This window comes from Formica exsecta, unplaced genomic scaffold, assembly GCF_003651465.1.
Source record: "Formica exsecta isolate Colony F162 unplaced genomic scaffold, ASM365146v1 scaffold685, whole genome shotgun sequence".
Taxonomy (NCBI): Eukaryota; Metazoa; Arthropoda; class Insecta; order Hymenoptera; family Formicidae; genus Formica; species Formica exsecta.
This window is the reverse complement of record NW_021853450.1, coordinates 1-14,457: the sequence shown is the minus strand read 5'-3', so window position 1 is coordinate 14,457 and position 14,457 is coordinate 1. Positions and strand designations below refer to the sequence as shown.

Genomic DNA, 14,457 nt, shown 5'->3' with positions numbered 1-14,457 from the left:
ATTAAAAAATTATTATTCCATTTAATATCGTTATTATAATATTCGTTATCCTATACAATATTCTATATCCTATATAATATTAAATTTTATATTAATACTTAATTAACATATTCATAACATATTATTCTAAATTTTAATATAGAGAGTTCTTTATATATAAACAATATACATAATTTTATATATTATATACTTATGTATATATTTGTGTACCTACATGTATATATATGTATATGTATATGTATGTATAAACATTACGTAAATGTATAATCCATGTTTATATAATTAAAACTGAATAATATGTATAAGAATCAAATGTTAAAGTTAATATTAAAGATATTTACGATATAATTAGAAATAATTTAGAAAGTAATTGAGAACAATATGTAAATAATAAATAATTAGTTAATACATATATGAAAAAATATTCGAAATGTTTATATCATTAGATATTATGACTACGTAATTAGCTTTATAAATGATAGGTGCTCTGCAGTTTTAGATGTTGTTGGGAATGTTTTGTAGTTAATCCTTGTGCAAATAATGGACATGATGTTGATCTCTTCGACTAAACCTAATCTAAACTTTGAAGAAATTTCATCTAACTGTTGAATTTATTGTCAGATTAACGTATTGTTAACTTACGTTCAACGTTGGAATATGGATATTGCTTATTATTTTTTGCAAATTTATTTATCTAAAAAAAATTTTTTTTTGATATTTGTTATCAATCAGTAATTTTGTAATTAATCATAATAAAAGGCAAATGTGATAAATTTTTAAATTATTAGCATAATTATGTGGATACAAGTGAGAGAGAAAGATGTCTATCAAGCTGACACAGCCACTTTAGCACAATCGAATAAAACTTATATAGAAATTCAGTGCTCTTTTGTTGCTAATTTGTTGTGCAATTCCCGATTTTGTTGCTCCAGCCGATTTGGAGAAAATAGTGGCTGTGCTAACTTATGGTTAAAGTTAGCACAGCCATTAAAAAAAAATTAAAAAATATAAAAACACATATTTTTTAGTGCTAATTTGTTGCTAATTAGTTGCTCTAGTCCCAATTTTTTTGCTTTATTTTTAAACTGCGGAAACCATTCCAAAAGCTACCTCTCACTAACAAAACATTCTGAAATTGCAAATTAATCAGATATTTCGATTGATTACGTTTCTTTGATTTTGTTGCTCGCGATTTGCAATAAATCCGATTGTATTGCTCCACCCTTAACCCTTGAAAACCACCTCTGACTACCCTAGACTAGCACAATACCTTGAAACTGTAAATTAATCAGATATTTCGGTTGATTACGTTTCTTTGATTTAGTTGCTCGCGATTTGCAATGAATCCGATTTTGTTGCTCCACCCTTAACCTTTGAAAATCACCCCTGACTGCCCTACACTAGCACAACACCTTAAAATTGTAAATTAATCAGATATTTCGATTGATCACGTTTCTTTGATTTTGTTGCTCGCGATTTGCAATAAATCCGATTTTGTTGCTCCATCCTTAACTCTTAAAAACCACCTCTGACTACCCTAGACTAGCACAACACCTTAAAACTTTAAATTAATCAGATATTCCGGTTAATTACGTCTCCTTGATTTTGTTGCTCCCGATTTGCAATGAATCCGATTTTGTTGCTTCACAAAAATATATTACATATGATAAATTTTGAAAAAGTACATAAATATTTTTTTAAGATATAAAATGCATTTTATACTTAAACTACAAAGAACAAAAATATTAATTATACAATAAAATTAAAAAATTGTTATAAAAATTGTTATAAACAAATATGTGATAAAAATGTAAACTTTAAAACCAGAGAAATGTAATTATTCGAATAATCCGATTAATTTACAGTTTTAAGGTGTTATGCTGATGTAGGATAGCTAGGGGTGATTTTCAAGGGTAGAGCAACAAAATCGGATTCATTCCAAATCGCAAGCAACAAAATCAAAGAAACGTCATCAACCGGAATATCTGACTAATTTACAGTTTCAAGGTGTTGTGCTAGTCTACGGTAGTCAGAGGTGGTTTTCAAGAATTAAGGGTGCAGCAACAAAATCGGATACATTGCAAATCGCGAGCAACAAAATCAAGGAGACGTAATCAACCGGAATATCTGATTAATTTACAGTTTTAAAGTGTTGTGCTAGTCTAGGGTAGCCAGAGGTCGTTTTCAAGGGTTAAGGGTGGAGCAACAAAATCGGATTCATTGCAAATCGCAAGCAACAAAATCAAAGAAAGGTAATCAATCGAAATATCTGATTAATTTGCAATTTCAGAATGTTTTGTTAGCGAAAGATAGCTTTGGGGGTGGTTTTCGCAGTTTAAAAATAGAGCAACAAAATTGGGAATAGAGCAGGTAATTAGCAACAAATTAGCACTAAAAAAATATGTCGTGTTTTTATATTTTTAAATTTTTTTTTAAATGACTGTGCTAACTTTAACCTTAAGTTAGCACAGCCACTATTTTCTCCGAATTGGCTGGAGCAACAAAATCGGGAATTGAACAACAAATTAGCAACAAAAGAACACTAAATTTCTATATAAGTTTTATTTGCTTGTGCTAAAGTGGCTGTGTCAGCTTAATAGACGTGACAGAAAGAAAGAGATACGCGTACATTAATAAAATATAAAATGCGTATATATATAGTTACACAGATGGAAAATAATTATCATAATAAAAACTTCAAAATTAAATATGGAGTTTTTTGATTTTCATAAAATTTACCACAATAAATTTACCTTAATAAATTGGTATCCTGAGAATATGCATTATTAACGTTTAAAGATAATTAAGAAGTTTTATCCCATGAATCTTAATCTAGGATTATTAATTGATTCATTCCTTAGAATTATAGTTGGAGGCGTAGTTGGACGTGTTGTAGTTGACGATGTTGTAGTTGACGTAATCAAGCGCGATGGGGGGAGTTTTATCATAGTTTGATAAAATTTTATCTGACTCTGGATCTCAAGCAAACGCGATTTTATCTTGCATTCAATACATTTCGAAACTAATTGTGGCATATCCTGAGCAAATTCTGTTATCTAAAATAGATTATTAATATTTATTATCGAAAAATAATTTTGTAATTAATCGATTCTAAAAAGACGTAATAAATTTCTATTATTAGTAAAATTACATAAATGAGTATTGAGTTTAGATTTATAAGATTTACCATGTCCAGTTCATTCTTGGAATACACATTATTAATAATGACAATTAATGTTGCAATCGTACTGATTCGGCTATGAGAACAAAACATATATGTATAAATTTGTATAATTGTAACATATACATAATAAACTTTCACAATTATAAGCAATAAATATTTATAAAAATATATATTATTACCTGTTTTTTATACTATTTAAGTTAGGTAAATCCAATATATCTTTAAGCAGTGTAGGATTCTTTGCTTGCATGGCAAGCATAGAAAGATAAATATCTGCAATTAAAGCATAGGAGTGCTCTTTTTTCCGTGTTGATGTTTCAAAATCGGTGATCATCGTTTGAGATGACCTTTGAATAAATAATAGATGAAAATACTTTCGCGGATGATCAGAGCAAGAACTGCTAAATTTCAACATTTCATAATCAGATTTCTCTTTGTATACATTCAACGCGTTGGTCCATGCACTGAACCATACACTATAGTTAGCAGTCTTTAAACCATTACAAGATATCAATTTCTTCCACCCAGGTAAAAGTCTATAACATCCAGCAAATAAATATTTTAATCCTTTGAAAATATTTTATAGATATTTAGTACACACATACAATGTCATTAACAAATAATTTATTAAACACGCGGACAAGATATAAAAACAATGATTAAATAGATCATACTTCCTAGTTTCAGGATCTGATAGATGCCATTCAAATTGTTCTTTGGCCATCTGCATACACAAGGGATTATTGATAAGACATCCCCATTTTGTGAGTTCTTGCTTTAAATATTTATTAAGAACATTGTTGGTTATGTTAGCTTCTGTTTGATTGTACATATCGTTCTCTGCCTTTTCAAATAAGCTTCCTATTTTTATTTTTATTTCCTATAATTTGGTAAAAAATATATTTTTCTATTTATTACATGTATTGTTCATATTACTTACACAAAGACAAATATAATATATGTATAAATGAAAAAATAATAACATTCTTATTTACTGAAACAATTTTATTTCCGGCGCGTATTTTAATTAGTAAGTGATCAAAACAGGCCTTAAATTACTAAATTTTTTGACTAAATCTGTTTGTTTTATATGGTTTAAATACATATACTCTTAATATGTTAATATCTTACGTCATTATATTTTCAATAATAGATCATGCCATATAAAAATTACGGAAAAGTTGAATTTTGTACAAAGATGTTATAAAATAAACGGGATTTAAAGCGAGAGAAAGAGTTATCAAGAAAAATCATATTTTACAATGTCTCATAACTATAACTTACAGTTTTGGTAAAATATTTTTAAATTTTTAATATTTGTCACAAATATTATGTAACAAAACAAATTTGTATATGTTTATTACTATGTAATTCAACTCGTTACTGTTACTCATTACCGATATTAAAAAGTAATTTGTTACTTATTAATAACTTGTTATCGTTATACAAAAAGTAACGAATCGTTAAAATTTCCGTTTCTATTACGCTATAATAATGTATAGATATACAATAAAACACAAATGAAATTAGTAAAAATTTCTTTACATAGAAAAATATAACACAAGCGATATGATTTTGATACTGATATAAAGTAAATATTGATATAATACATTATAATTAATTTTATAATCTTGGATTTATATATTTCTCAACTGAAAAAAAAACGTTTGCAATAAATATTACAAAGAAAATCTTTTCTGAAGTAAAGAAATGTGCTGTAAGTATAAATATCTAATTTTAATAATTTAATTATAATTTTATGCAAATTCAAAATTCCGCCATGATACTTTGCTACAGTAATGACTTAAATGCATTTTTAAGTTACAGAAAATTATAAGAAGAAAACGTAAAACAGAAGCGTACAATATTATACAATACATGATCCGGTTTAAAAGAAAAGTCATCCAAGATTGTAAGAAGGTTATTAAAGAAAAGGATCTTTAAATTATATTGAGATTAAAAAAAAAAAATTATACTCTTTATATATGTTTGCTTGTTTGGAATTTCTATCACATAGATTCCGAAAACGATAAAAATTACCAATTACTATGGAATTTATTATACGCATTACCGACAAATATAAATAAGTTACTTTTTCTATAACAGACAGTGTAATCTCTCTTACTGAATAAGAATGATGGTAATGATGCTATAAGTAATACTTTAAAAACTTGAAGAAAGATAAGCATAATTAAATCATTAGCATATAATTAACATATAAAATTTTTTTTAACTACATCTTTTAATTTCTAAGATATTATGTCAGAATTATGAGATCGTTACTCTATATGTATTGACTTAATATCTAACATAATTTTATTGATATGTCTTATTATTGGCAATAAGTTTCTCTACCTTGAGATGTTCATCATGAGTTGTTGTAATTGCAAAGACACTGGATATACGTTCAAAAACTTTAATCATAGGATACCATGCTACATAATCCTTCTCTTGCTTTAAGTAGCTCGCGAGTTCCCAAAATATGGAGAAATCAAGTTTCTTTTCCATCGCAAGATGGAACGCATCATCGATGATTTGCGCTCGATTGATAACATGTATATTCTCGTATTTTTTGGATTTTAAATAACGCGCGATCATTCGCCAATTTTCGGTGTCATAATTGACGCGATAGTATCCTATTATTTAATAGATAAATTTTATCGATTATTTTTTTAACGTATCGGAATAATCAGACATCAGAAATATTTCGAATTTTATGTATCTAATTTTCCTCTGTTTTAAGTACGCATGCAGACTGTACTAGAAATTGGTAGTATATATATTTTTCAAGTTTCTTGTATATTATTAATTACGTAAACATTTTCCATCAATAATCAAATTAAAAAATAAATCTTCGAAATATTAAAGCGTACAGAATTGTATAAGCTTAAACTAAGATTTTAGTTACATAATTAATATTTTTATATATGCAAAGAACGTTTAATTTAAAATTTAAAGGTAATATTATAGAATATTTTAGAAAAATATAATTATGTTTATTATATGTAGAAAATAGTTTCACAATTTTTGTAAAAAAATGTAGGAATAAAAATATGTAATAAAACCAGATTTTTTATATAATAAGAGGATAGAGAGATATTAACTTTATTATTTAATATTTACCAGTTTGTAATATGTTGGCCATGAACCATTTATCTTTACTATCATAGTTGATTTTCATTTCCGGATTCGACTGCGTTAAACAATTGAAACTTTGTAGCGAGATATTGACAAAATTGATGTTCGTTTCCTTAACATAGCTCACAGGTATAAAATATGGTTTCCGATCTAATTTGTCATTAATCTCTTTCGATATTTTTACAAGATTATCAGAATAATCTCGTTTCACGTTTACCACAGGGCAATACGTTTGAGTAATCCAAATATCCATTATCTGTTTTATGCTTAGATTATACAGTTTATTTTTTAATTTATCGTCTATACCAGTCTGTATAAAACTCCATAGATCATCGGGAGTTGGCGAATTAAAGTTAGGAAATCTGTAAAATTTAACATTGCGGCAATTCACATTATACATCATTGATTTGCATTGGAAAATTAAAATAATTATTTGTTTTAACAACTATGGCAATCTAAAATAAAATTTTGACAGCCATAATAAATGTAGTAATGCTAAACTTGCTAGATTTAATTTTTGGACATTCTGTTAATTTTTTATTATTTAAACTTATGTTTTACTTGATATTTTACTTGAAAACATATATCTTTTGTAGTTTTTTTCACTACAAGTTAATATAAAATATATATATACAGAAATATTTAAATGAAATATTCTATTATGAATTTCAAATTATTAAAAATGACAATTTCAATACTGTAACATAATAATAAAAGAATATGTAGATAATTAAATTAAGGAACAGAATTATATATAGAATGCATAATATTTTTTTTCATTATTTGGCACAATTTATCAATAGCATCACTTCTGTAAGTGCATTATGTATTACTATTTCTATATTACGTATTCTTTTTCTTGTATATATACTATGGGATATGAAGTTATTTTATTACAATATCTCTTACCGAGTATTAAAGTATGTGTTTAAACCCATCAACATTGAATTACGGGGAAGTGTACCATTCAACATGCGCCATATAGCGGGTCCTATAATGAAAACGTAGAATATAATTGTATTTATTTCAAATGAATTTACATATTACAGTATTCATAAATCCGTGAATATAATATACAAAGAAGAAGTAGGTTCAAACTATAGAAATTTCCGTTTCTTCTATTATAGCAATCTTTGATTAACGGTAAAGAAATGCTCTCGCTTGTTCTCGTTCGCGCGCGCGCGCGCCCGTACGTTATCGATTACTCGCAGAGGGGTTATCACCCTTGTCGGGTGCTCTTGCTTGCACAGGCCGGTGCACACGCCTGTGCGATCGCGCGCGTTAGCGTGCCCGTGAAATTACAATGGCCGACAGCCCGTGCCTACAACCGTACGATGATGTACGCGGCTACTCCTTCGAATGATGCCGAATTAAATGAAGCGGCAAACCCATTTGATTATTTCATCTCGGCGAATCTTCCACACCGACATCGATCGTTTGCGTGATTTCGATACGCCTCAGTTTATAGGTGCGATATAGATCCTTCTCTATGACTCTCGAGATTAAATCCGCGCGAACAGATACCGCGTCGTATAATCTCGTTTTATTACGATTTTGATATCCTCTTGCGTACGTAATAAATGGCAAAAGTTCGAACTTTATAACTCGCGCACTTTCTTTTGTTACCCGCGCGATGATGATAATGCGATCAAACAGATTGACGAGCACGAAAATACATGCAAGCGACCCTGCTTTATTCGTTGTTTTATATTATCGTCTATTTTAACGAGAGAAAGTTTCACGATGCGACTTATGTCAATTTATGACTCGTGTGAACGCTATCTGTCGCGTGTCTCCGTCATTTGAACAGAGTTAATAACTATCGACATAATTATAAAAATGATATTAAACGCGTCGTTAAGTTATCTTTTGTTACAATCGGTATGTTTAATTTGTTATGAGAATCTATAACACTCGATGCAGGACAGCGTGTGTAACTGGACACTTTGTTTTGCAGATCCACCAAGTCACGTACGCGCGTCAACGATGTTAAATTAAACGATAAACAATGATGCTCGTCGAAAAATTTATTTTACATTTGACTATAAATATGACTCCCACAATTTATACGAGCGTTTTCAAAATCGTATATCGCGAATGTTGTGTCATAATAATTTTATTCGAGGACTGTTATTTCGGCGTTAATAATTATTTATTTCATAATTATTTTATTTATTACGTGAGCATGTGTTATTTCATGAATATCGAAGAGATTTTTTTTATTATTGATAGCTTTAATTTTTTATTTGTTATGGAATGTGTATTACTGTTGCAGATTTAAAAAACTGCAATTACAAGTAAATGATACGTTAATAACAATATGTAATGTATACAATATTTTTATTGTTTGCAAGAATTTTTGCAGGATGTGTGCTGTACATTTCGGATATTTGAAACATTTATTATAAAACCGCATGAGATATATTGTGACTTATTATAATTGAAAATAGCAATTGCTATTCGCGTATGTTCTTATAAATAATTAAGTAAATTATACTACTATGAAATTTTAATGAGTAAAACTATTTTGCGGCAAATATAAGATACATCAGTATACGTCATGCATTATTGCGAATTTAATTCCATGCGATGTTTACCAACATATTGCGTATTATATTACATATCACTTATTTATTCACCCGCTTTATATACAGTTCGATATTTCGGACGAATAAGTATAAATATTTTAATTGTGTTACACGTTCTGCAATGCTTCGTGAAATTATCCAATATTAATATTGTATTTTGCATTGACGAAATTTGTTAAAGTATGTAAAAATATTGGCACGCGAAATATCTCATTTTCATCAATATGCTTGTCGAATATCTCGTCGTTCTGCTATAATGCATGACATAAAATCGAGCGGTGTCGAAATTAAGCAAATATTTGTAGTTCAATGTAGATTCGCAATAAATTTAAAATGGCTCGATTAACCTGGAGATAGATGTTATCGACAAGTGTATCGATATTTATTTATTTTATTTGAGAAATGTCAATTAAGCGACTATAGGAAAAATAAATACAGCTATTCGGATACATCCATTTGAAAAATTTGGTGATATTTCTGATAAATTACATTCATTAAAATTGTACATTTTATGATATGCGTATGAAATAAGTCATGAGATTTCAGTTTAAAATGTTTTTTAAGCATTTTTTTTATTTTTTTCTATGTTTTTTTATAACGGTATTTTGTTGCATATGTGATATATTGATGCAAAATCGCGGAATAATTATGAGCTAACGGTATGTATTATATCTATAAAATTTCGAACGAATTTGATTAATGAAATTATTATCTAGAACCAAATTGTGAAATAGGCCAAGTATTATTCGCTCTAAATCTATAAGTAAAATTATATTTCCTCAAAAACTGCGTTATTATTGCCTAAAACTATCGAAAAATAATTAATGTATAAACTATGTGAATCCTTCTTTCCAACGATATTGCGCCCAAGGGTAAGTTATGTTTACGAATTGCTTGGGCGTTTGTCCCATTTATGCAAACGACGGCACACTGGTTTTTTTATTTTTCTTCTCGTGGCGTGCACAGGTATGCTAGGAATGCATCTGCATAAATGAGGCTAGACGATATACGTGCGCGTAGACTCGTTGTGAACGTGCTTTAATGGTGCGACCCCGACACGTCCGCGAGTTTATCTCGGCCTTATACCTGCTGCTTCATGGGATTCCCGTACATGCTTTTCATCCTTCCAGTTACATCGTAAACCCTCCGTTCGCTCGCGACCCCTCTCTGCCTTTACGCTTCTCTCGGACAACATTCTCATCACGGTTTGTTCAGCCTAGATCCCTTCCGCGAGGGCGAGTAGACGCGCGTATGATACAGTGTATTATACCCCGCGCATTACATGTATATGTATACCTTCTCGATCTTATACGATCATTATGCTATAAATAACTTGACCCATAAATTTTATGCAGGGACATTTGTGAAACTAGCAATACCTTAAGTCTTTCTCATACTCAGAGATAGTATTTGAAATAGAAAATGAAAATACGTACATATATTCTCTCTAAGCTACTTCTATCAAGCTATTTCTCCTACTAGGTTATATAAATGGTTAATGAAATAATTCACATTTGTATATTGCAATAGAAATTTTATTTGGAATGTTTAGTTGATTTTACGAATCAAAAATGTGCAAAGTCATCATACGATTACATACGTTATATGAAATTTACCAATGAAGAAACAATCGCATTTACATATGGTATTTCACTAAATACTAAATCGAGCGAGAACAATAGAATAATAAATGTTATAGCTATGATATGGTATAATAGAAATAATATTTGAAAATGCAGCTAGTTTTTTTATGCAACTATTGTAAGAAATCGAATCCTGCAATACAGACAGTAATATACATGTTTCTAAACGACACTTTTAAGTTTTTTGTTATTTTAATTTTATTCTGAGATATAATTTTATATATATATATATATATATATATGTATATATAACATTATATGTATATATATATTGTATGTGTATATGTATATTTATATGTACATATATATGTAACATTATACGTAAATGTATAATCCATGTTTATATAATTAAAACTGAATAATATGTATAAGAATCAAATGTTAAAGTTAATATTAAAGATATTTACGATATAATTAGAAATAATTTAGAAAGCAATTGAGAACAATATGTAAATAATAAATAATTAGTTAATACATATATGAAAACATATTCGAAATGTTTATATCATTAGATATTATGACTACGTAATTAGCTTTATAAATGATAGGTGCTCTGCAGTTTTAGTTGTTGTTGGGAATGTTTTGTAGTTAATCCTTGTGCAATTAATGGACATAATGTTGATCTCTTCGTCTAAACTTTGAAGCAATTTCATCTAACTGTTGAATTTATTGTCAGATTATCGTATTGTTAACTTACGTTCAACGTTCGAATATGGATATTGCTTTTTATTTTCTGCAAATTTATTTATCTCAAAATAATTTCATTTTGATATTTGTTAGCAATCAGTATTTTCATAATTAATCATAATAAAAGACAAATGTGAAAAATTTTTAAATTATTGGCATGATTATGTGGATACATGTGAAAGAGAGAGAGAGATAGATACGCGTTCGTTAATAAAATATAAAATACGTATATATAAATAAATATAATAAAAATTTCAAAATTAGGTACGGAGTTTTTTGAAGTTTATAACATTTACTTCAATAAATTTACCTTAATAAGTTGGTCTTCTAAGAATATGCATTATTAACATTCACAGATAAGGAGGACTCCAAGGCCCTGATAATTTAGGATATGTAAATGATTTGCGCTTTAAAATATCAGTTAGACGTATTCTAGTTCGACGTCTTGTAGATTGATATGCTGTAGTTGACGATGTTGTAGTTGACGGTGTTGTAGTTGACGTAATTAAGCGCGATGGGGGGAGTTTTATCATAGATTGATAAAATTTCATTTGACTCTGGATCTCAAGCAAACGCGATTTTATCTTGCGTTCAATACGTTCCGAAACTAATTGTGGCATATCCTTAGCAAATTCTGTTATCTAAAATAGATTATTAACATATATTATCGAAAAATAATTTTGTAATTAATCGATTATAAAAAACATGCGTAATAATTTTCTGTTATTAGTAAAATTATATAAATGAGTATTGAATTTAGATTTATAAGATTTACCATGTCCAGTTCATTCTTAGAATACACATTATTAATAATGACAATTAATGTTGCAATCGTATTGATTCGGCTATGAAAAAAAACAGTATATATGTATAAATTTGTAATTAATATATACATAATAATCTTTCACAATTAGAAGCATGAAATGTTTATAAAAAAAATGTTATTACCTGTTTTTCATACTTTCAAAGTTATGTAAGTTCAATATATTTTTAAGCAATATAGGATTCTTAGCATGCATGGCAAAAATAGGAAGATAAATATCAGCAGTTAAAGCATAAACATGCTTTTCCTGTGTTAGTGTTCCAAAATCGATATTTTTATCATATTTCATGATCATCGTTTGAAATGACGTTAGAATAAACAATAGATGAGGATATATAATTCGCGGATGATCAGAACAAAAACTGCTAAATTTCAACATTTCATAATCAGATTTCTCTTTGTATACATTCAACGCGTTGGTCCATGCACTGAACCATACATAATTAGCAGCAGTCTTTAAACCATTACAAGATATCAATTTTTTCCACCCAGGCAAAAGTCTATAACATCCAGCAAAAAAATATGTTAATCTTTTGAAAATATTTTATAGGTATTTAATACACACATACAATGTCTTTAACAAATAATTTATTAAACACGCGGACAAGATATAAAAACAATGATTAAATAGATCATACTTCCTAGTTTCAGGATCTGATAGATGCCATTCAAATTGTTCTTTGGCCATCTGCATACACAAGGGATTATTGATAAGACATCCCCATTTTGTGAGTTCTTGCTTTAAATATTTATTAAGAACATTGTTGGTTATGTTAGCTTCTGTTTGATTGTACATATCGTTCTCTGCCTTTTCAAATAAGCTTCCTATTTTTATTTTTATTTCCTATAATTTGGTAAAAAATATATTTTTCTATTTATTACATGTATTGTTCATATTACTTACACAAAGACAAATATAATATATGTATAAATGAAAAAATAATAACATTCTTATTTACTGAAATAATTTTATTTTCGGAGCGTATTTTAATTAGTAAGTGATCAAAACAGGCCCCAAATTACTAAATTTTTTGACTAAATCTGTTTGTTTTATATCGTTTAAATACATATACTCTTAATATGTTAACATCTTACGTCATTATATTTTCAATAATAGATCATTCCATATAAAAATTACGGAAAAGTTGAATTTTGTACAAAGATGTTATAAAATAAACGGGATTTAAAGCGAGAGAAAGAGTTATCAAGAAAAATCATATTTTACAATGTCTCATAACTATAACTTACAGTTTTGGTAAAATATTTTTAAATTTTTAATATTTGTCACAAATATTATGTAACAAAACAAATTTGTATATGTTTATTACTATGTAATTCAACTCGTTACTGTTACTCATTACCGATATTAAAAAGTAATTTGTTACTTATTAATAACTTGTTATCGTTATACAAAAAGTAACGAATCGTTAAAATTTCCGTTTCTATTACGCTATAATAATGTATAGATATACAATAAAACACAAATGAAATTAGTAAAAATTTCTTTACATAGAAAAATATAACACAAGCGATATGATTTTGATACTGATATAAAGTAAATATTGATATAATACATTATAATTAATTTTATAATCTTGGATTTATATATTTCTCAACTGAAAAAAAAACGTTTGCAATAAATATTACAAAGAAAATCTTTTTTGAAGTAAAGAAATGTGCTGTAAGTATAAATATCAAATTTTAATAATTTAATTATAATTTTATGCAAATTCAAAATTCCGCCATGATACTTTGCTACAGTAATGACTTAAATGCATTTTTAAGTTACAGAAAATTATAAGAAGAAAACGTAAAACAGAAGCGTACAATATTATACAATACATGATCCGGTTTAAAAGAAAAGTCATCCAAGATTGTAAGAAGGTTATTAAAGAAAAGGATCTTTAAATTATATTGAGATTAAAAAAAAAAAATTATACTCTTTATATATGTTTGCTTGTTTGGAATTTCTATCACATAGATTCCGAAAACGATAAAAATTACCAATTACTATGGAATTTATTATACGCATTACCGACAAATATAAATAAGTTACTTTTTCTATAACAGACAGTGTAATCTCTCTTACTGAATAAGAATGATGGTAATGATGCTATAAGTAATACTTTAAAAACTTGAAGAAAGATAAGCATAATTAAATCATTAGCATATAATTAACATATAAAATTTTTTTTAACTACATCTTTTAATTTCTAAGATATTATGTCAGAATTATGAGATCGTTACTCTATATGTATTGACTTAATATCTAACATAATTTTATTGATATGTCTTATTATTGGCAATAAGTTTCTCTACCTTGAGATGTTCATCATGAGTTGTTGTAATTGCAAAGACACTGGATATACGTTCAAAAACTTTAATCATAGGATA

At 27.7% G+C, this 14,457-nt stretch overlaps 2 protein-coding genes across 2 annotated transcripts; both read right to left on the bottom strand.

The window, feature by feature from the left end:
- Window positions 1-382: 382 nt before the first annotated feature.
- On the bottom strand, window positions 383-7,455 carry LOC115243069 (aminopeptidase N-like). Its single transcript, XM_029819744.1, has 8 exons — window positions 7,232-7,455; window positions 6,308-6,684; window positions 5,540-5,820; window positions 3,859-4,064; window positions 3,364-3,720; window positions 3,188-3,257; window positions 2,754-3,056; window positions 383-694 (listed from the first exon to the last, which is right to left on the bottom strand). The coding sequence occupies exons 1-7, from the start codon at window positions 7,294-7,296 to the stop codon at window positions 2,814-2,816; spliced, it is 1,599 nt and encodes a 532-aa protein (XP_029675604.1). The 5' UTR covers window positions 7,297-7,455; the 3' UTR covers window positions 383-694; window positions 2,754-2,813.
- Window positions 7,456-11,550: 4,095 nt separating this feature from the next.
- LOC115243068 lies at window positions 11,551-14,451 on the bottom strand. The gene is made up of 5 exons (XM_029819743.1): window positions 14,383-14,451; window positions 12,702-12,907; window positions 12,189-12,563; window positions 12,016-12,085; window positions 11,551-11,881 (listed from the first exon to the last, which is right to left on the bottom strand). The coding sequence occupies exons 1-5, from the start codon at window positions 14,449-14,451 to the stop codon at window positions 11,591-11,593; spliced, it is 1,011 nt and encodes a 336-aa protein (XP_029675603.1). The 3' UTR covers window positions 11,551-11,590.
- Window positions 14,452-14,457: the final 6 nt, after the last annotated feature.

Coding starts and splice junctions, on each gene's coding strand:
- LOC115243068 (XM_029819743.1), bottom strand. CDS start 14,451: ATGATTAAAGTTTTTGAACGTATATCCAGTGTCTTTGCAATTACAACA. Junction 12,086..12,188: donor TTTGAAAGTATGAAAAACAG/GTAATAACATTT, acceptor TTTTTTTCATAG/CCGAATCAATACGATTGCAA. Junction 11,882..12,015: donor CTAAGAATGAACTGGACATG/GTAAATCTTATA, acceptor AATCTATTTTAG/ATAACAGAATTTGCTAAGGA.
- LOC115243069 (XM_029819744.1), bottom strand. CDS start 7,296: ATGTTGAATGGTACACTTCCCCGTAATTCAATGTTGATGGGTTTAAAC. Junction 5,821..6,307: donor GGCCAACATATTACAAACTG/GTAAATATTAAA, acceptor ATTAAATAATAG/GATACTATCGCGTCAATTAT. Junction 3,721..3,858: donor TCAGATCCTGAAACTAGGAA/GTATGATCTATT, acceptor TGGATGTTATAG/ACTTTTACCTGGGTGGAAGA.